The sequence below is a fragment of the Moschus berezovskii genome, chromosome 6 (assembly GCF_049115385.1).
Source record: "Moschus berezovskii isolate FMDL1 chromosome 6, NW_MosBer_1.0, whole genome shotgun sequence".
NCBI classification, from domain to species: Eukaryota; Metazoa; Chordata; class Mammalia; order Artiodactyla; family Moschidae; genus Moschus; species Moschus berezovskii.
In genome coordinates this window covers 42,663,675-42,685,476 of record NC_142465.1, presented here as the reverse complement: position 1 = coordinate 42,685,476, position 21,802 = coordinate 42,663,675, and the positions used below count along the sequence as shown (strand labels likewise).

General features: G+C 38.1%; 1 protein-coding gene and 1 pseudogene across 12 annotated transcripts in view; both read left to right on the top strand.

Annotated features, from left to right (window-relative positions):
• Window positions 1-21,802, top strand: part of PPHLN1 (periphilin 1) — a 172,138-nt gene that overhangs the window by 98,069 nt on the left and 52,267 nt on the right. For all 12 annotated transcript variants that reach the window (XM_055394587.2, XM_055394584.2, XM_055394583.2 and 9 more), the window contains 2 exons: window positions 6,618-6,737; window positions 21,535-21,675. In XM_055394587.2, the coding sequence (XP_055250562.1) occupies window positions 6,618-6,737; window positions 21,535-21,675 (261 nt within the window). The remainder of the gene's footprint in view (window positions 1-6,617; window positions 6,738-21,534; window positions 21,676-21,802) is intronic.
• Window positions 2,264-3,277, top strand: LOC148777600 (sorting nexin-4 pseudogene; annotated as a pseudogene).

Sequence of the window (21,802 nt, the reverse complement as noted above, 5' to 3'; positions counted from 1 at the left end):
AAGGGGACGACCGAGAATGAGATGGCTGGATGGCATCACCGACTCTGTGGACGTGGGTTTGAGTGTACTCCGGTAGTTGGTGATGGACAGGGAGGCCTGGCGTGCTGTGATTCATGGGGTCGCGGAGAGTCGGACACGACTGAGTGACTGAACTGAACTGAACTGAACTGATGCTAAGTAAAATAAGCCAGACGGAGAAACATGAGTATTGCATGATCTCACTTCCATGTGGAATCTAAAGAAGGCAAATTCACAGAAAGAAGGGTGGTTACCAGCCTCTGGAGGATGACAGGCAAGACTGTTGTCAGGAACTGTTGTCAGAGATTGTAAACTTGAAGCTACAATGTGTATCAGTTCTGAGTATCTAATGTATAACATAGTTTTGTAGTTAACAATACTCTTGTTATACTTGAAATTTGCTAATGGATCTTTAATGTTCTAACTACAAAGAAGAGATACCAATCATGTGTCATCATGCAGGTATTAGCTAACACTATGGCTGTGATTATTTTGCAATGAAAAAACTTGGTATATATCTCTGGAAAGGCTTCAGTTCAGTTCAGTCACTCAGTCATGTCCGACTCTTTGCGACCCCATGAATCACAGCAAAGGCTTAGGTGTCAAATAATTTTCTCAAGGACATAACTAGTCTTCACTGTATCATTCTTCACAGGCCTTCCTTCCTGGCATTCCTAAACGTTTTGAAAAGATGATTCATGGTTCTGAGCCTCAAAATTTAAAATTTGTGGTGTTGCTGAGATTCTCTCTACCAGCCTCCCACATTCTTTTTCCATGACTGTCGTTACTTCTGTTCTTTTTTCTCCACTTCTTTTTGGTTTCTGTCTTTAGTATGTCTGGCTTTTCTGTAAGAATAGATATCATCTGGTGGGCTAGGCTGGTGTTCACAGGGCATTTGCTTCTCTGCCTCAAATGAAAAAAAGAAAAATGTGTTTTTGTGGCGACTTGTGTCTTTGGAGCTTTCCCAGAAGTCTGAGGATGCTAGAATGCTGGATTTTGAAAAGATTGATTTTTTTTTTTTTTTTTTACCCTATCATGGGTTCTTTACCCATCTGAAACACTGTCATGTTTTTTTTTTTGTTTTTGGAAAGAATGAAGAGTAAAAATAGTACTTACCCATGATTTAAATATTATGATATTTGAGGTATTTATTTCCTTTTAACTATAATATGGTATTTCAAATCCTAAAAGATGATGCTGTGAAAGTGCTGCATTCAATATGCCAGCAAATTTGGAAAACTCAGCAGTGGCCACAGGACTGGAAAAGGTCAGTCTTCATTCCAATCCGAAAGAAAGGGAATGCCAAAGAATGCTCAAACTGTCGCACAATTGCACTCATCTCACACGCTAGCAAAGTAATGCTCAAAATTCTCCAGTAGTATGTGAACTGAAAACTTCCAGATATTCATGCTGGATTTAGAAAAGGCAGAGGAACCAGAGATCAAATCTCCAACATCTGTTGGATCCTAGAAAAAGCAAGAAATTCCAGAAAAACATCTGCTCCTGCTCATTGACTATGCTAAAGCCTTTGACCGTGTGGATCACAGCAAACTGTGGAAAATTCTTCAAGAGATGGGAATACCAGACAACCTTACCTGCCTCCTGAGAAATCTGTTTGCAGGTCAAGAAGCAACAGCAGAACCAGACATGGAACAACAGACTGGTTCCAAATTGGGAAAGGGGTACGTCAAGGTTGTATCTCGTCACCCTGCTGTTTAACTTACATGCAAAGTACATCGTGCGAAATGCCAGGCTGGATGAAACACAAGCTGGAATCAAGATTGCTGGGAGAAAGATTGCTGCATATCAGTAACCTCAGATATACAGATGATATCACCTTTATGGCAGAAAATGAAGAAGAACTGAAGAGCCTCTTGATGAAAGTTAAAGAGGAGAGTCAAAAAGCTGGCTTAAAACTCAGTGTTCAGAAAACAAGATAATGGCATCTGGTCTTATCACTTCATGGCAAATAGATGGGGAAACAATGGAAACAGTGACAGACTTTATTTTCTTGGTCTCCAAAATCACTCTAGATGGTGACTACAGCCATGAAATTAAAAGACACTTGCTCCTTAGAAGAAAAGCTATGACAAATCTAGACAGCATATTAAAAAGCAGAGACATTACCTTGCCGACAAAGGTCTCTCTAGTCAAAGCTGTGGTTTTTCTAGTAGTCATGTATGGATGTGAGAATTGGACCGTAAAGAAAGCTGAGTGCTGAAGAATAGATGCTTTTAGTTTTTAAACTGAAAACTACCTTTTAGTTTACTTTTCACGTATTGTTGTGCCACCTCTACTAGAAAAAAGGGCAGAATTTGTTTGGCATATACTCTCTGCAGACAAAATGTACCTGAATTTTGTGGGCAGACATGGAATCGATTTAGAAAACTTCCTCTTGAGAATTGGTTCACATCCCATCCTTTGTAGAGACAGGCTCTTCTGTTTTTAACAGAAATGTAACTGGAAGGAGACTGTAAATGTAACTGGATTTCAGCTGTAAGCAGACTCAGGTTGAAAATACTTTAATCCAACATTCACTGTGAAAAACACAGACAAGAGATTTACTGAATTAAAATACTGCAGTGATGAACTACAGTCTGTCATCTCGTATCTTCTTTGAGTCAGAGCTAGAGCAGTAGATGGACTGCACGGTGTATGTGAAGTGCATGGAAATTATGGGCAAGTTTTCAGTGAGTAAAGTGCCACAGTAAAAGAAACGGGCGATGGACTGCAGAGTGCTGGTCATCACATGGATGTGCTTGCATCTTCTGTTGATATTTTGGAAGATAAAGAACAGTATGCAGATCAGTTAAAAGAGTATCCGTTTCATACAGAAGCACTGCAGGTGTGTGCAGAAAACGTGACTTACATAGTATGACTTGGAGATGGCTGCTAAGGACTTAGCATCCAAGCAGCAGCAATGTGAGGAACTCGCTGCCGGGACTGTGAGAACATTTTCTCTGAAGGCAATGACTACCAAGCTCTTTGGTCAAGAAACTCCAGAACAAAGAGAAGCCAGAATAAAGATGCTAGAAGAACGAATAAGTGAAGGAGAACAACTTAAGTCTAAAAATCTGGAAGGCAGAGAATTTGTCTTGGGTTGATATTTAATGCTTGGGCTGATATTGAATGCTTCAAAGAACAAAAGAACTGTGATTTAAAGGAGGCCCGCATAAGCTATGCAATCATGCAGATCAGTATGTGCAAAAAGGGAATTCAAGTTGGGATCAATGCTTAAGAATTCTTTAGCAAGATGTAATCCTGTGAAATGAATTTCTCTTCAGTTTAAGTACCCTAAAACAGAAGCCCAAGTAAATTAAGAAAAATTCAAGTTGTTACCTAGCATACACAAAAATACACAGTAAGTTGAGAAATTCATCTTTCTTTGATTTGGTTGTAGTTGTATTAATATAGCGCAAAAGGATGTGTTTTAATGAAGATTAAGTATTCTAATTTAAGGTTTTAAATTGATTCTAAAATGTTAATTAGATAAAATAGCCAACAGATTGTCGCTTCTGAACTAGTGACTGAATATCAAGGTATTAGATCATTTCCAGATGTTCGTTTCAGTGCCTGCTGCTTCAGATCTGCTCATGTGGGGAGTTTTTCCCCTAAGATTGAATTCTTCTCTTGATTTGGTAAGACCCACTAATCTCTCATAAGGGCTTAGTTTTTCTTGCCTTACAGTTGAGCTGTTTGGTTTGATAAAGCTCAGCCGAAACTTAGTGTAAAATCTAAGTTATTTCTCCCACATTCGTTAATGCCTCCAAACATTACATGCACTAGACAATGCCTTCAATGTGTGTTTTTCCAGAATTTTGTTATTGGTCAAAAATTGTATACTCCCAACAAAGAAGACTCAACTTCTTAGATGTATGTATTGTTATGATCCAGGAATTGCTGTATAAATAGTTTTGAGTGTGTTAAGTATAAGCATTCAATTCTCAGATAATTCTTAGCCTCTTTGATGAGCCTAAATTTGCTCTGCTTGGCCCTCTATACATGGTATTTCAGGGTATAAGATATAGCATTTCAGTGTATAAGATATATGTAGTGAACATATGTGTTAGGATCTTTATTATGAACATCCTTTTTTATTGTTTGGCTGTAATTTTTATAAAGGTAAATTATATTGCTTTTGTGTGTGTGTTTTTGTGGTATATATTCAGAAGCCAAGCATCCTTGGTATGTTGCTAGCTTTGCAAAACCCTATGTATGTACTTATTATTACTAATTATGTAAAAAAATTTTTTCAGTAGTTTAGCATTTGACTTTTTTACGTTTGAAATGTTGCTGAATTTTTTGCTGTTTGCCAAACTTATGAAATAAATAATTGAAGTATTGTGTTGATTTAAAAAAAAATCCAACTCTAATGGATTTTAGATGTTTTCTTTCTTTCTTTCTTTCTTTTTTTTATGAATTGGAAAAGAACAGCTTCCTGTGTCCTTTTCCTAGGGTTACATGCTAATTTTATTTTCTATTTATTTTTTACATGCTAGCTTTATTACCTCGGAGAAGGCAATGGCAAACCACTCCAGTACTGTTGCCTAGAAAATCCCATGGATTGGGGAGCCTGGTAGGCTGCAGTCCGTGGGGTTGCTAAGGGTCGGACACGACTGAGCGACTTCACTTTCACACATTGGAGAAGGAAATGGCAACCCACTCCAGTGTTCTTGCCTGGAGAATCCCAGGGATGGGGGAGCCTAGTGGGCTTCTGTCTATGGGGTCACACAGAGTCGGACATGACTGAAGTGACTTAGCAGCAGCAGCAGCAGCAGCTTTATTACCTAGATTTTCTGATATGGTGGAAGAGTTTTCCTTTTAAACATTATGGTTGCTGTCATGTAGGAAGAATTCTTCAGAGTTTATTTTCTGCCATTTTAAGTTACTTTCAAATGAGAGTTTTAAGTGTATAGATTTAATAATGGTTGAATAGAAGGATTCATTTAAAAGATTTGCTTCTTTCTTCACTAGAGATAGCTTATGTTTTATTTTGTTTTGTTTTTATTCTATAACTTTCTCTTCAAAATAGGTATGAAAAAGAGGTATACATTAAAAAATGTATGTGTTTCTAATTGTTTAAAAAGCTTTTTAGTGTTATTAATAAGTAATATTATAATAAAGGTATTGCTTATATCTTTAAAATTTTATGTATGGGTAGGGCTTTGGAGTAAGATATTTAGTCTTACTCAGTCGCCATGGAAACACTTGATGTAGACACATTGTGGTTATTTTCCAGCAAATATTACAGATGGCAATCCAGTTTTTTGGTGAATTGAATAAGGTATTGAAGGAGGTCAGGGCCTTACACATCTAGAAGACCTAGTTTTAAGTTCCAGTTTAGCAATTATTGGTAACTGTGTATAAATCAGTAATGTATTGACATTCAGTTTTTTGGTTTATAAGTCTGTGATGATAAAGTCTACCTAGCTACTTGCATGGAATTCCATTTTAATTAAAATACCTTATTTTTGGTTTGCGTATATGCACTTTATAAACAGTAGTATACGATAACTTCAGTTTTTAAATTTTTTTTTCTAGTTATAGTTTTACTGTAGCAAAAGAATACAGATTAGAATCAAAAAAAGGAAGATACACACAGGGCAAGATTTGGAATGTCCCATAGATGGAGCTTCTAGTTGTCCTTTCTCTGTGGAGTCCATTACTTCCCCCAGCAACATACTCAAAACGTATTGCCAACTCGGTAGCTTGCCTGAGCTTCAGTCTCTAGAATTTTTATTGAGGCTTCATTCCATGAACATTATTTGTTGTATTGTTGCCTATATGGTTGAACTCAGTTTCCAACTTCCTTTCCCAGAGCTTGGGTTGGTGTGTCTTTACCCAAAGCTCTATTAAACCTTTAAGGGTTTGTCTTTTTGGCACTGCTAGCCAACATGGGGATTTTTTACTGCCACTGTCATCCAGAGGAGGTATGTTTAGGAAGAGTGATATGACTTTACAGAAGTAAGAGATGGAGATGAAATTAAACTACCAAGCATTACACTAGATGCTTTCACGTCTGTCACCTCTCTTGATTCTCACGACTACTTTATTTAAGCATGAATATAATATTAGTAACCCCTATTTTGTAAATGAGAAAACCAAGGCTTACACTATCATAAGATATGTATATTAAATCATCTACCCTCCCTAATGATGAAACTGCTATTCAAACCCAGCCATAGCATATCTGGACTTTTCTGTTGTATTAATTAGGAATTTACCTTGATGAAATTTTGTCATTATTTATTTCATTGAATATGATTAAAGATATAAAGTTGAACTCAGTATAATGTCTATATATTTTATAAATTGTATAGTGTATTAGTTAATTGTCAGTGTCTTTTGTTTCATTCATTAGATGAATTTCTAAAGCTTTGTATAAATGGAATTAGGAGTCACGTCTAGTCTATATGTCCCAGACAAAAGGCAGCTTAAAGAAATTGTTTATTTTTGAAAAAGTAAAGAATGTATTTGTTCTTTATATAAATTTGAAGGCTTATATGATTTTAAGCATTAAGTGGGATATACTTCCTGATGTAGTTGAAGTTTAAAAACCCTTGAGAATTATAACAGAACCTTTCTTTTGTTTTTACTAGGTATTAGACAAACCCAGTAGGCTAACTGAAAAGGAACTTGCTGAAGCTGCAAGCAAGTGGGCCGCTGAAAAGCTAGAGAAGGCAGATGAAAGTAACTTACCTGAAATTTCTGAGTATGAGGTAAGGCATAATTTCTTCGGTATTTGTCTGAATTTTAAATTATAGATGAAATTTTGGTTTCTTCTAGTGTTTTAAAATGTGTTTGGGGAAAATGTCATCATGAATTACTAAATTTTACCACACATAATAATAAAATGAATATAAATTACTCTGAATTCAGTAATTATACTATGTCTGAATGTCTCTAGTAGTTTAGAAGTATAAGAATGGTATAAATGTGGAGTATTATTAGGAAGATACAGTATTTATATATGCTGCTTTTATGAGCTTTTAAAAATATTTCTAGAAATGCTAAGCCACCAGTCATAAATCAGTGAATTCAGAACAAAAATATAATTAAACCTTGAATCTGGGTTATATTTAGTCTGCATGTTATACTCTATGCAAATTTCTTCATATATATCCCAAGAAATGCAATTATGCATTGTTTGGTCTACCTGTGATTTTTGATGAATCTTGAATACCAGAAAATGAGAACATTTTTGGGTCCACAGAATATGCTTTATAAAATGTTTGCATTAAAATATTTGAAAATGTACTGAAAAATTTTTCTGTAACCTGTAAAAGAAATACAGATATTTCGTGAGCAAAGTTAACCTTCTAGATTCAGAATCTGTTACCAGAGGAATCATTTTGACATAGCAGAGAATATAAAAATCTCTGTACCATGATAGATTATATTTGGAAGAGATTTCTGACTTTATTTTTTTGAATACCTTTTAAGGAAGGTCCTCTGATAAAAGAGATGAAACGTTGGAATTCAGTGTATAAATTCTATACCTACATGCATCTTAATACACTGTGGAAAGACCTTTCCAAAGTAACTAATATACACTGTTCATAGAAAGTACAAATCAGTACAAACCCTATCAGTGCTTATAGAAATAGAGCCTTTCTTTTTAAAAATGCTGATGTGTCATTGTCATTTAGCTATCAGTTTTTTTTACATAGGCCAAAGTTTCCTGTTACTGTAGAGATAGTAATAGATACTTATGCATATTCTCAAGTAAAGGTATCAAAAATATCAAGCTGTCTCTCTTTTGTACCTCCCTAGCGCTATTTTTTTTAAATTATTCATTTAATTGGAGGCTAATTACTTTACAATATTGTAGTGGTTTTTGCCATACGTTGACATGAATCAGCCATGGGTGTACCTGTGTCCCCCATCCTGAACCTCCCTCCCATCTCCCTCCCCATCCCATCCCTCAGGGTCATTCCAATTCCCTGGCCTTGAGTGCCCTGTGTTATCCATCGAACCTGGACTGTCAATCTATTTCACATATGGTAATATACGTTTCATTTCTATTCTCAAATCATCCCACCCTTACCTTCTCCCACAGAGTCCAAAAGTCTTTTCTTTACATCTGTGTCTCTTTTGCTGTCTCACATACAGAGACATCATTACCATCTTTCTAAATTCCATATATATGTGTTAATATACTGTATTGGTGTTTTTCTTTCTGGCTTCACTCTATTTAATAGGCTCCAGTTTCATCCACCTCATTAGAACTGATTCAAATGCATTCTTTTTAATGGCTGAGTAATATTCCACTGTGTATATGTACCACAGCTTTCTTATCCATTTGTCTGCTGATGGACATCTAGGTTGCTTCCATGTCCTGGCTATTATAAACAGTGCTGTGATGAACATTGGGGTACACTCTTTCAATTCTGGTTTCTTTGGTATGTATGCCCAACAGTGGGATTGCTGGGTCGTATGGCAGTTCTGTTTCCAGTTTTTTAAGGAATCTCCACACTGTTCTCCATAGTGGCTGTACTAGTTTGCATTCCCACCAACAGTGTAAGAGGGTTCCCTTTTCTCCACACCCTCTCCAGCATTTATTATTTGTAGAGTTTTAGATAGCAGCCATTCTGACTGGTGTGAAATGGTACCTCATTGTGGTTTTGATTTGCATTTCTCTGATAATGAGTGATGTTGAGCATCTTTTCATGTGTTTGTTAGCCATCTGTATGTCTTCTTTGGAGAAATGTCTGTTTAGTTCTTTGGCCCATTTTTTGATTGGGTCATTTATTTTTCTGGAATTGAGCTGTATGAGCTGTCTAGCGCTATTTCAAAGCATGAAGAGTATTACATTTAATAGGGTCATTTAACTATTTTCCTTAAGAATTCAGAGTAATAGTTTTTATATTGATAACAGAAATATGTACTTTAAAGTTGCTGATTTGGATGTCTGATAATTTTTCTCAGAGTAATTAAGCCAAAAGCTTCCAAAAAATACTTTATCTTTTGTTTGCTAAATATTGTATCTTCAGTTGTTGTTGTTTAGTCACTAAGTCATATATGACTCTTTTGTGATCCCATGGACCATAATCCATGAGGCTCCTCACTGTGTGACATTTTCCAGGCAAAAATACTAGAGTGTATGGCCATTTTCTTTATGGGATCTTCTCAACGGGATCAAACCCACATCTCCTGCCTTGGCAAGCAGATTCTTTATCACTGAGTCACCAAGAAAGCCCACCTATCTTCAGTTCAGTTCAGTTCAGTTGCTCAGTCGTGTCCGACTCTTTGCGACCCCATGAATCACAGCACGCCAGGCCTCCCTGTCCATCACCAACTCCCGGAGTTCACTCAAACTCATGTCCATCGAGTCGGTGATGCCATCTAGCCATCTCATTCTCTGTCGTCCCCTTCTCCTCCCGCCCCCAATCTTTCCCAGCATCAGAGTCTTTTCCAGTGAGTCAACTCTTCTCATGAAGTGGCCAAAGTATTGGAGTTTCAACTTTAGCATCAGTCCTTCCAATGAAAACCCAGGATTGATCTCGTTTAGAATGGACTGGTTAGCAAAGCTATTATTAATATATATTCATTCTCCCTTCTTGTCATTTTGATATCTCTTAATTTAAAAAAACCAAATCCCACTGGCCTTCAAAGTCAAATTCCCTGCGAGTTCTCAGTCCCTTTGCTCCATCCCCAGTTTGGGAAATTTGTTGTGGACCCTGGAACTTTCACAGCATTGCGAAAACTTCTTTAGCATAATTGTTCTCCAGTTTGTGGGTTGACTGCTTGGTGGCTCTCTGGTGGGGTTCACATATCGCACCTCCCAGGTCTGCTGAGAGCCCGTGTCCCCGCAGCAGGCCATAACTGACCCGTGCCTCTGCAGGAGACACCCAAACACGCAAAGGCAGGTCTGGCTGGGTCTCTTGTGGGGTCCAAAATCACTGCAGATGGTGGCTGCAGTCATGAAATTAAAAGACATTTGCTCCTTGGAAAAAAAACTTTGACAAACCTAGACAGCATATTAAAAAGCAGAGACATTACTTTACCAACAGAAGACCATACAGTCAAAGCTATGGTTTTTCCAGTGGTCATGTATGCCGTGAGAGTTAGACCATAAACAAGGCTGCACAATGAATTGATGATTTTGAATTGTGGTTTGGAGAAGACTCTTGAGAGTCCCTTGGACAGCATGGAGGTCAAACCAGTCAATCCTAAAGGAAATCAGTCCTGAATGTTCATTGGAAGGACTGATGCTGCAGCTGAAGCTCCAATACTTCGGCCACTTGATGGGAAGAACAGACTCATTGGAAAAAACCCTGATGCTGGGAAAGATTGAAGGCAGGAGGAGAAGGGGATAACTGAGGATTAGATGGTTGAATGGCATCACTGACTCAATGGACGTGAGTTTGAGCAAGTTCCAGGAGAAGCCTGGTTTGCTGCAGTTGACGGGGTTGCAAAGAGTTGGACACAACTGAGCAACTGAACTGAACTGAAATTTTAAAAAAAATCTTACTATCCATCTTTTCCAGTTTTTGATTATTCTATTTATAGTCTTTTTTCATTTCTTGACTGGATTGCGACTCTGAATAGTCAGTGACATTGGGTCTTGAGAGATGTTTTTCCAGCACTCTTGTTTTTTCTCTATAATGTGCCCAGAATTTGCTAGATTTTTGAATTAGTGAGAAGTCAGGAATCCTAAAATCTGTGTGTGGAGTCATCGGTCAGAGGTGATTTTCACTTGAAGCATAGGCAAGGTAAGGGTACTGTTGAAATTATTATAGTATGTTCGTTAGTTGGTGTACATCATTAGTGTTGTACAGCATCAGTCTTGTAGCATTGTCTGAAAAGTTCTTCAAGTTTTGTTGATACTTTTCCATACTGGAGAAAAGGCATTTGGGAAATTCTTAGGATACTCTGTCTTTTGGGCAAGGATAGTCACATTTGTTTTTAGGCAGTTGTTAAATAGTTGCTCATTTCAGTGATTCTCTTTGGGTTTTTTTTTTTTTTTTGAGATTTAGACTTTTTAAGAATGTTGGCCTTGGTTCTATAAACTCCTGTCTGATTTGAGGTGGAAAGACCTTGATGCTAGGGAGAGTTCTGCATGGTCCTCTCTGTTCATGTGTTTAGTGACCGTCTTTATATTAACTGTCAAGAGGGGAGATTAAATATTTAGGTTTCCAGTTTTTCTTCTCTTGCTGTCATCAACATAGTTTTAAACAAGTTGGTGGGGAGACCATGTAGTTTATAGGTAGTCAGTGAAGTTGAAGATAAATTCAGTGCTATGCTTAAATATCAGGAATATTAGAGTTCACTATTCTGTTCAGGTTTTTACTTTTACCATTTGGACTCTTAATAGGGAATTTCTGAAAATATTTGATAGAATGATAGTTCTGAACAGTCTTAGTGACCTGAGGAAGAACAAAAAAATTGTTAGTACCAATGTGTCGTCGTTTAGTTGCTAAGTTGTATCTGATTCTTTTGCCACCCCATGGACTATGGCCCACCATGCTCCTCTGTCCATGGTACTTTCCAGGCAAGAATACTAGAATGGGTTGCTGTTTCCTTCTCCAGGGGATCTTCCAGACCTGGGGATCGAACCTGTGTCTCCTAAATTGGCAAGTGGATCCTTACCACTGAGCCACCAGGGAAGCCAGTTAGCCCCACTACATTTTGGAAATGCTAGATTTAAAAGAAGTAGGTTGATTTTGGCATTTTAGCACTTTTAAGAGATTTTAGTATGTTAATGTGCTCATCGGTTATCTGTGACAAAAGAATAAATGATAAAGTTTTCATAATTTATCAAAATTTTTACTTCAAATTTTTTCAGAGTGCACATTTTAGGATTATGTTTTAAGGCATGTATGTTCAGATATACTATATATACAACATATATATACAAAATTATATATACAAAATATACAAAATAATACTATACTGGCTTTCTCATAGTTTGTTTAAATTCATTAAATAGTCATTCTGCATCTGTTTGTATCAAACACTGCATTAGAGGCACCATCCTGGTTTTCAAAGAGCTTTCAGTCAAATTTGGTAGAGATATAATTTACTATCCATAAGCGTGTGGCCATGAGAGTTTCCTTTTGGCTATCAAAATGAAAATCAAGTTATTCAAAGGTTATTAGAATGTCACAGTAGAACAAGTTGCTTCTTGCCGCAGAAGAAAATTTTAACATGTTTCTTACTTAAATATGAAAGTGTGAATTATGTTGTTTCCATGTGTCAGGTGTTATTTTCCACTTAACCCTGTCCCTAAAGTATGCCCCACTTCCATGGCTCTTTCAAATTTGATCTAGTCAGTGAAATCAGTAGTGCTTGACATAATAGGATGCAATATCTTTCTTGATTCTGATTTTCTTCCCTGCTGTCTGTGCTTAGTTATGTCTAACTCTCTGTAACCCTGTGGACTGTAGCATTTCTTCTATCTCAATTTTTGGCAGGCGGATTTTTTGTACCACTGTGTCACCTCGGAAGCCCTTTCTTCCCTTACTATTGTAAAATTATCTATTGTCTCATAAACACCACAAAAAAGAAAAAAGTATTTATCCTTGTTTTGAGAACACTGAAGATTTACTCTTCTGTACAATGTCACAAACCTCTGTCCATAGTTCTTCAGGCACTCTTATCAGATCTAATCTATTGAATCTATTTGTCACTTCCACTGTATAGTCTAAAGGAATTTGGTTTAGGTCATAATTGAATGGTCTAGTGGAGAAGGCAGTGGCAAGCCACTCCAATACTCTTGCCTGGAAAATCCCATGGATGGAGGAGCCTGGTGGGCTGCAGTCCGTGGGGTCGCTAAGGGTCGGACACGACTGAGTGACTTCACTTTCACTTTTCACTTTCACACATTGGAGAAGGAAATGGCACCCCACTCCAGTGTTCTTGCCTGGAGAATCCCAGGGTCGGGGGAGCCTGGTGGGCTTCCGTCTATGGGGTCACACAGAGTCGGACATGACTGAAGTGACTTAGCAGCAGCAGTGGTTTTCCCTACTTTCTTTAATTTAAGTCTGAATTTTGCAATAAGGAGTTCATGATCTGAGCAGCAGTTAGCTCCTGGTCTTGTTTTTGCTGACTGTATAGAGCTTCTACATCTTCATCTGCAAAGAATATAATCAATCTGATTTCGGTATTGACCATCTGGTGATGTCCAGGTGTAGAGTCTTCCTTTGTGTTATTGGTTATGACCAGTGCATTCTCTTGGCAAAACTCTGTTATCCTTTGCCCTGCTTCATTCTGTACTCCAAGGCCAAATTTGCCTGTTACTCCAGGTATCTCTTGACTTCATACTTTTCCATTCCAGTCCCTTGTAATGAAAAGGACATCTTTTTTGGGTGTTAATTCTTGAAGGTCTCGTAAGTCTTCATAGAACCATTCAACTTCAGCTTCTTCAGCATTATTGATCGGGGCATAGATTGGATTACTGTCATATTGCATGGTTTGCTTGGAAACAAACAGAGATCACTCTGTCATTTTTGAGATTGCATCCAGGTACTGCATTTCGGACTCTTTTGTTGACTGTGACGCCTACTCCATTTCTTCTAAGGGATTCTTGCCCACAGTAGTAGATATAATGCTAATCTGAGTTAAATTTGCCCATTCCAGTCCATTTAATTTACTGATTCCTAAAATGTCAATGTTCACTCTTGTCATCTCCTGTTTGACCACTTCCAATTTACCTTGATTCATGGACCTAACATTCCAGGTTCCTATGCAATATTGTTCTTTACAGCATTGGACTTTACTTCCATCACCAGTCACATCCACAACTGGATGTTGTTTTCGTTTTGGCTCCATCTCTTCATTCTTTCTGGTGTTACTTCTCCACTCTTCTCCAGTAGCATATTGGACACCTACTGACCTGGGGGGTTCATCTTTCAGTGTCCTATCTTTTTGCCTTTTCATACTGTATATGGGGTTCTCAAGGCAAGAATACTGAAGTGGTTTGCCATTCCCTTCTCCAGTGGACCACATTTTGTCAGAATTCTCCATCATGACCTGTCTGTCTTGGGTGGCCCTACATGGCATGGCTCATAGTTTTATAATGCAAAAAGGCAAAATGGTTGTCTGAGGAGGTCTTACAAATAGCTGAGAGAAGAAGAGAAGCTAAAGGCAAGGAGAAAAGAAAAAATATAACCATTTGAATGCAGAGTTCCAAAGAATAGCACAGAGAGATAAGAAAGCCTTCCTCAGTGACCAAGGCAGAGAAATAGAGGAAAACAATGGAATGGGAAAGACCGGAGATCTCTTCAAGAAAATTCGTGATACCAAGGGAACATTTCATGCAAAGATGGGCTCAATAAAGGACAGAAATGGTATGGGCCTAACAGAAGCAGAAGATATTAAGAAGAGGTGACAAGAATACACAGAAAAACTAAACAAAAAAGATCTTCATGACCCAGATAATCACGATGGTATGATACTCACCTGGAGCCAGACATCCTGGAATGCAAAGTCAAGTCGGCCTTAGAAAGCATCACTACAAACAAAGCTAGTGGAGGTGATGGAATTCCAGTTGAGCTATTTCAAATCCTAAAAGATGATGCTGTGAAAGTGCTGAACTCAATATGCCAGCAAATTTAGAGAACTCAGCAGTGGCCACAGGACTGGAAAAGGCCAGTTTTCATTCCAATCCCAAAGAAAGGCAATGCCAAAGAATGTTCAGTTTGGCACTGAGCTACCACACATTTTCACTCATTTCGCTCATCTCAAAGTAATGTTCAAAATTCTCCAATCCAGGCTTCAACAGTATGTGAACCGTGAACTTCCAGATGTTGAAGCTGGATTTAGGAAATGCAGAGGAACCAAGAGTTCAAATTGCCAACATCTGCTGGATCATCAGAAATGCAGGAGAGTTCCAGAAAAACATATGCTTTTGCTTTATTGACTACGCCAAAGCCTTTGACTATGTGGATCAGCACAAACTGTGGAAAATTCTGAAAGAGATGGGAATACCAGACCACCTTACCTGCCTCCTGAGAAATCTGTATGCACGTCAAGAAGCAACAGTTAAAAGTGGACATGGAACAGCAGACTGGTTCCAAATAGGGAAAGGAGTACGTCAAGGCTGTATATTGTCACCCTGCTTATTTTACTTATATGTAGAGTATATCATGCGAAATGCCAGGCTGGATGAAGCACAAGCTGGAATCAAGATTGCTGGGAGAAATATCAATAACCTCAGATATGCAGATGATACCACCCTTATGGCAGAAAGTGAAGAAGAACTAAAGAGCCCTTGATGAAAGTCGAGAGTGAAAAAGCGGCTTAAATTCTAACATTCAAAGAGAAAGATAATGGCATCCACTCCCATCACTTTTGGCAAATAGTTGGAGAAACAGTGTAAACAGTGAGAGACTTTATTTTCTTGGGCTCCAAAATCACTGCAGATGGTGACTGCAGACAAGAAATTAAGACGCTTGCTCCTTGGAACAAGGAGCTCCTTGTTGTTGTCCTTGTTCAGTCACTCAGTCATATCTGACTCTGAACTGCAGCACGCCAGGCTTCCCTATCATTCACTATTTCTGGAGTCTGCTCAAACTCATGTCCACTGAGTCGATGATGCCATCCAACTATCTCATCCTCTGTTGCACCCTTCTCCTTCTGCCCTCAATCTTTCCCAGCATCAGAGTCTTTTCCAGTGAGCCAGCTCTTCACATCAGGTGGCCAAAATATTGCAGTTTCAGCTTCAGCATCAGTAAATATTCCAGTGAATATTCAGGGTTGATTCTTTTAGGATTGACTGGTTTGATCTCCTTGCTGTCCAAAGGACTCTCAAGATTTGGAGTTATAAACCAACATTGCAGTGATACCAACTTTTATACCTATGATTTTTTTCTTTAAATGTCATAGTCTAAATCATGTTACAACTAAAAAGTACAGTTTATATTAGCCATTATAATTGACCATGCATTTCAGTATAGTGAGCTCTTTATTCTTCCACACAACTTCAAGATACTATCTAGTGTCCTTTGACCTTTTCAGACTCCCTTGAGCATTTCTTGCGTGGCAGATCTAGTATCATGATCTCTCTAAGCTTTTGTTTACCTGGAATGTCTTAATTTCTCCATCACTTTTGAAGGACAGTTTTATTGGACATAGCAATCTTTGTTGGCAGTTTTTTCTTTTAACACTTTGAACATGTCAGTCCATTGTCTTCTGGCCTCCAAAGTTTCTGATGAGAAATCTACTTAATCTTAGTGACGACCTCTTGTATTAATGATTTTGTTTCTCATTGCTTTTAAGATTCTCCCTTTGTCTTTGTCCTGAACGTTTGATTGTAATATGTCTTTTGAGTTCTTTGAGTTCAAAGCTTCTTAGATGTTTGAATTCATGTCTGTGATCAGATTTGGCAGTTTTCAGTCATGATTTATTCAAATATTTTCTCTATGTCTTTTTCTCTGTCTCTTCTCCTCTGGGACTCTCAGAAGATTGTATGTATTTAAGTGTATTAGATGTTGCAAAAGTAATTGCTGTTTTGCATTGTTGAACTTTGCTATTCGGTATTGGAATACCTTCTTAAACAAATGTGGTTATCTTATACATCATTTTAATACACACTTATCACTATATTTTTTGCTAAAGACATATTACTTGCTGTTTATTTTGTATTTATTTTAGATTAGGGAAATGATGTTAGACAAAAAGCAATTTTGAGCCATTTTCTTATTTGAGTTTAAAATGGGTCAAAAAGCAGTGGAGATAACTTGCAACATCAACAACGCATGTGGCCCAGGAACTGCTAACAAACATACAGTGCAGTGTTGGGTGAAGAAATTCTGCAAAGGATGAGACAGGGTGCTCAGGGCTGGTGCACTGGGATGACCTTGAGGGATGGGATGGGGAGGGAGGAAAGAGGGAGGGTCAGGATGGGGAACACATGTACACCCATGGCTGATTCATGTAAATGCATGGCAGAAAACAGCACAATATTGTAATTAGCCTCCAATTAAAATTTTTAAAAAAACCAAAATTTCTGCAAAGGAGATGAGAGCCTTGAAGATGAACATAATGGCCGGCCACTGGAAGTTGACAGTGACCAACTGAGGGCGCTCATCAAAGCTAAGTTGCCAAAGAACTCAGTGTTGACCATTCTACTGTCATTTGGTATTTGAAGCAAATTGGAAAGGTGAAAAAGCTCAGCAAGTAGGTGTGTCATGAGCTGACCACAAACCAAAAAAATTGTCATTTCAAGATGTTGTCTTCTCTTACTCTGCACAACAACGAACCATTTCTCAATCGGCTTCTGACTCATGATGAAAAGTGGATTTTGTACAACAACCATCATTGACCAGCTCAGTTGTTGAACCAAGAAGAACCTCCAAAGCACTTCCCAAAGCTAGGCTTGCACCCAAAAAAGGTCATGGTCACTGTTTGGTGGTCTGCTGCCCATCTGATCCACCACAGGTTTCTAAATTCTGGTGAAACCATTACATCTGAGAAGTATGCTTGGCAAATCAATGAGATGCACCAAAATGCAACCAGCATTGGTCAACAGAATGGGCCCCATTCTTCTCTATGACAACGCCTGACCACAGATTGCACTCCCAATGCTTCAGAAGTTGAACGAATTGGGCTACAAAATTTTGCCTCATCTGCCATATTTATCTATCTCCTGCCAACTGACTACCATTCCTTCAACCATCTCGATGACTTTTGGCAGAGAAAATGCCTCTACTACTAGCAGGAGGCAGAAAATACTTTCTAAGAGTTCATCAAATCCTCAAGATTGGTTTTTTTATGCTACAGGAAACCAACTTATTTCTTGTTGGCAAAAATGTGTTGATTGTAATGGTTCCTATTGTGATTAATAAAAATATGTTTGAGCCTAGTTATAATGATTTAAAATTCATCGTCTAAAACTGCAGGTAGTTTTGTACTAGTCTAATATATTGATCAAACTTCATGCGACAAGTTGACTCACTGGAAAAGACTCTGGGAAAGGTTGGGGGCAGGAGGAGAAGGGGACGACAGAGAATGAGATGGCTGGATGGCATCACCGACTCTGTGGACATGAGTTTGAGTGAACTCCGGGAGTTGGTGATGGACAGGGAGGCCTGGCGTGCTGTGATTCATGGGGTCGCAGAGAGTCGGACACGACTGAGCGACTGAACTGAACTGAAATCACTGCGGATGCTGATTGCAGCCATGAAATTAAAAGGCGCTTACTCCTTGGAAGGAAAGTTATGACCAACCTAGATAGTATATTTAAAAGCAGAGACATTACTTTGCTAACAAAGGTCCGTCTAGTCAAGGCTATGGTTTTTCCAGTGGTCATGTGTGGATGTGAGAGTTAGACTGTGAAGAAAGCTGAGCGCCGAAGAATTGATGCTTTTGAAATGTGGTGCTGGAGAAGACTCTTGAGAGTCCCTTGGACTGCAAGGAGATCCAACCAGTCCATTCTAAAGGAGATCAATCCTGGGTGTTCATTGGAAGGACTGATGCTAAAGCTGAAACTGCAATACTTTGGCCACCTCATGCGACGAGTTGACTCACTGGAAAAGACTCTGAGGCTGGGAGGGATTGAAGGCAGGAGGAGAAGGGGACGACAGAGAATGAGATGGCTGGATGGCATCACCAACTTGATGGACATGAGTTTGAGTGAACTCTGGGAGTTGGTGATGGACCGGGAGGCCTGGTGTGCTGTGATTCATGGGGTCGCAGAGAGTTGGACACGACTGAGCGACTGAACTGAATATATTGTGGTGCCCCACAAATCCCTTAGGCTCTGTTCAGTTTTCTTCAGTGTTTTTTCTGTCATTCAGATGATAATTTCTGTTGTATTATTTTTCAAGTTCACTAATTCTTTCTTCACCTTTGAATCGCTCTAGTGTATTTTTGTTGTAATTATTGATCTTCTGAGCTCTGAAAAAAGTTTTTGTCCAGTAGATCTTCCATTAGGTCTTTTTCTTGGGTAGTTTCTGTTGATTAATTCTTTGAACAAACCATACTTGGCTGTTTCTTTGTATCATTTTTTTTGGTGCACTCTGGGTGTTTGATTCTAACAGTGTGGTAACTCTGAGAGTCATATTCTCCCTCTTTTCTAGGGCTTGCTGGGGTTTTGTCAGTTATTTTTTATTGTTTTTTTATTGTTGGCCACTGTTTCTGTACTGAGGATCAGCCTGAGGTGAAAACTTTTGAAGTCTTCTCAGTTCTCTCTGAGCTTTTCCCTTGGTATACCCAGTTACTTTCTGTCTTCACCCATGTATTCAGTTGTTTTTAAATAAGCATCCTTATCCTTAATGTCTGGCTCCCAAAAGAAGAATCATGAAAAATGAAGTGGGGGTGGTAGGGTGCTTGGCTTTAGATACCCTGGAAGCCACTTCAGCCAAAGTAAGTGGGGCTTGCAGCAATGGGGCAGGTACAGTAATAATGGCTGTTCACCTCTTTGTCTGCACCTGTTGATCAGAAGCAGGAATCAGTGATTGGAGCACAGTTAGTTCCCTACTCTTTGGAGGATGGGGTGCTTTTTGCCCAACCTGACTCCCATAGGCTATGTGTAAGCTGCTCTGGGAACATGTACACAGCTCCCTGCCGGGTGGCTCAGAGTGGGACATGGCCAGCTGCTCTGTGCTGAGAGCTGATTTTTATCTTCCTCTGCATGGGACAAGGCTTCAGCAGAGTCTAGAGTTTCATAGAACTTAAATCAGACAAATTCTGCGAGTGTAGTTTTCGTGTAGGTTGGGAGACAGATTGCTAGTGTTTTCTACTCTGCTTTCTTCCCAGAATCCTCTCCCCTTAAATGATTCATGTACTTCAAATTTAAATCCCTTAAGATATGTAACTCAGACTTGTAAAAACCAGGTTTTTACAAAGGTAGATTATGCCTACATGTGTCAGAAATTCAAATGGCATTGGAATAGGTACAGTTTCTTCTGTTATTCCTATTGAGCCTGTCTCTTTTATCATTTTTTCCCTCAGAGATAATATCCTGTGGAAATAGTTTGTTTATATAAGTGCATCAACACCCATATTTCTTTCTTCCCTTTTGTTTTTGACACAATTGGCTGTGTATTTATGGGGAATGACCTTTAGGCCTTGCCAGGAGAAAAGTTAGGGTACATTATATAGCATATATAGACTGGTGTTTGTTTTTTTTTAAAATGATTTCTTAGTATTCCTTGGTTCTAGACAATGCATAATTTATTTAATGAACATTTAGATGGTTTTCAACCACTTGCTATTGATGGCAGCCGTATCATAGCATTTATTGCACATGTTATATCTGTAAATCAAGTTCTTAAAGGTGAAGGTGCTGAGTGCAAAGGATATGTGGTACATTCTGATAAATACTGCCAAGTTAATCTCTAAAGAGGTTGTGGCAGTGTACAACACACTAGGCATTGAAATGTGACTGGTCTTACTGATGAAAAATACCACTAATTAGTATATATCTTGTTAGTGACTTCTTTAAACCTACTGCTGTTTGTTGCTACTTCAGTTACAACAACCATAAATTATAATAAGTACAAATTTCTTATTTTCTCCCTCACTTCCCACCCAACTGAAATATATTAACTCAAACTTTACTCTTTCCAAATTACTGCTTACTGCAACCTCCATGAAGGCAAGAACTTTTTTCTGTTTATTCATTGATATATCCAGTGTTCATTGAGCTATCCTTGGCATTTATCATAGAATAAATTTTTGAGTAAACTAATGAGTAGTTTCTCTATTCATTCCCTAATACTTTTCCTTCATTTATTTAGTTTTTCTCTTTTCAACAAAAGTATTTTTGGGCAGTAAAATAATTGACCTTGGGCTTTTTGTGGGATTATTTACTCATTAATGAACTGTAGCAATATTGTTGAAGTAATTATTACTGCTGGTTGGAGTTGTTTTCAGTTATTTCTTTCAATAATTCTTAGGTTACAGGAGGAATGGTGTTTTTAACTTCTGGAAGTAGAGTTCTTTTCCATGTTTCTGTTTATTTTATTTGTTTATATTTGTTCACACTTCTCTCTTCCAGTTGAACTTTGTTCTTCTGTATTTCTTAAATAAGTTGCTTAAGAAATGGTTATAGGACAAAACCTAGCTCTGTCTTAATATAGTATGAAATATAATTTTGGAATGGAATAAGCCTAGAGGCTTTGTCCTATGTAAAATTTAAAAAGTAGTCAGAATTTCCTCTTTAATACTCCTCACATGTGTTCATTATATGTATATGTGCTCAGTCGGATCCAACTCTTTATGACCCCATGGCCTGTAGCCTGCCAGGCTCCTTTTCCATGGAATTTTCCCAGCAAGAGTACTGGAATGGGTTACCATTTCCTACTCCAGGAAATCTTCCTGAGCCATGGATCAAACCCACATCTCTTGCATCTTTTCCATTGGCAGGCGGATTTTTTTACCTCTGCACCACCTGGAAAGCTCTCATATGTTCATTATGCATAACAAAATTAAAAGTGTTTCTTTTCTTATAACAGATCAAATTTAGTGCTTTTTCTTGAGATAATCTGCCAGTTAGTGCTTATATGTAGTCATCTAAAATGCTATATATCTTTTAAGAAAGTAATGAAAGATTTCTAATTTCTTCTAAAGGCGGGATCCACAGCACCATTGTTCATTGACCATCCAGTAGAACCTGAGTCAAATGCAACAGATGGCATAGAATTGTTCGAAGACAGTCAGCTAACCAGTCGCTCTAAAGCAATAGCAACAAAAACCAAAGAGATTGAACAGGTGAGAATACAGCTGCTTAAAGTACAAAATCTTTTGTTCATTTTGTACACAGCAGTTACAGTAAATATTTATTGAATAAATATGTTTCATTTTATCTTTTTTCATTTATGACCCTGAAATTACAATG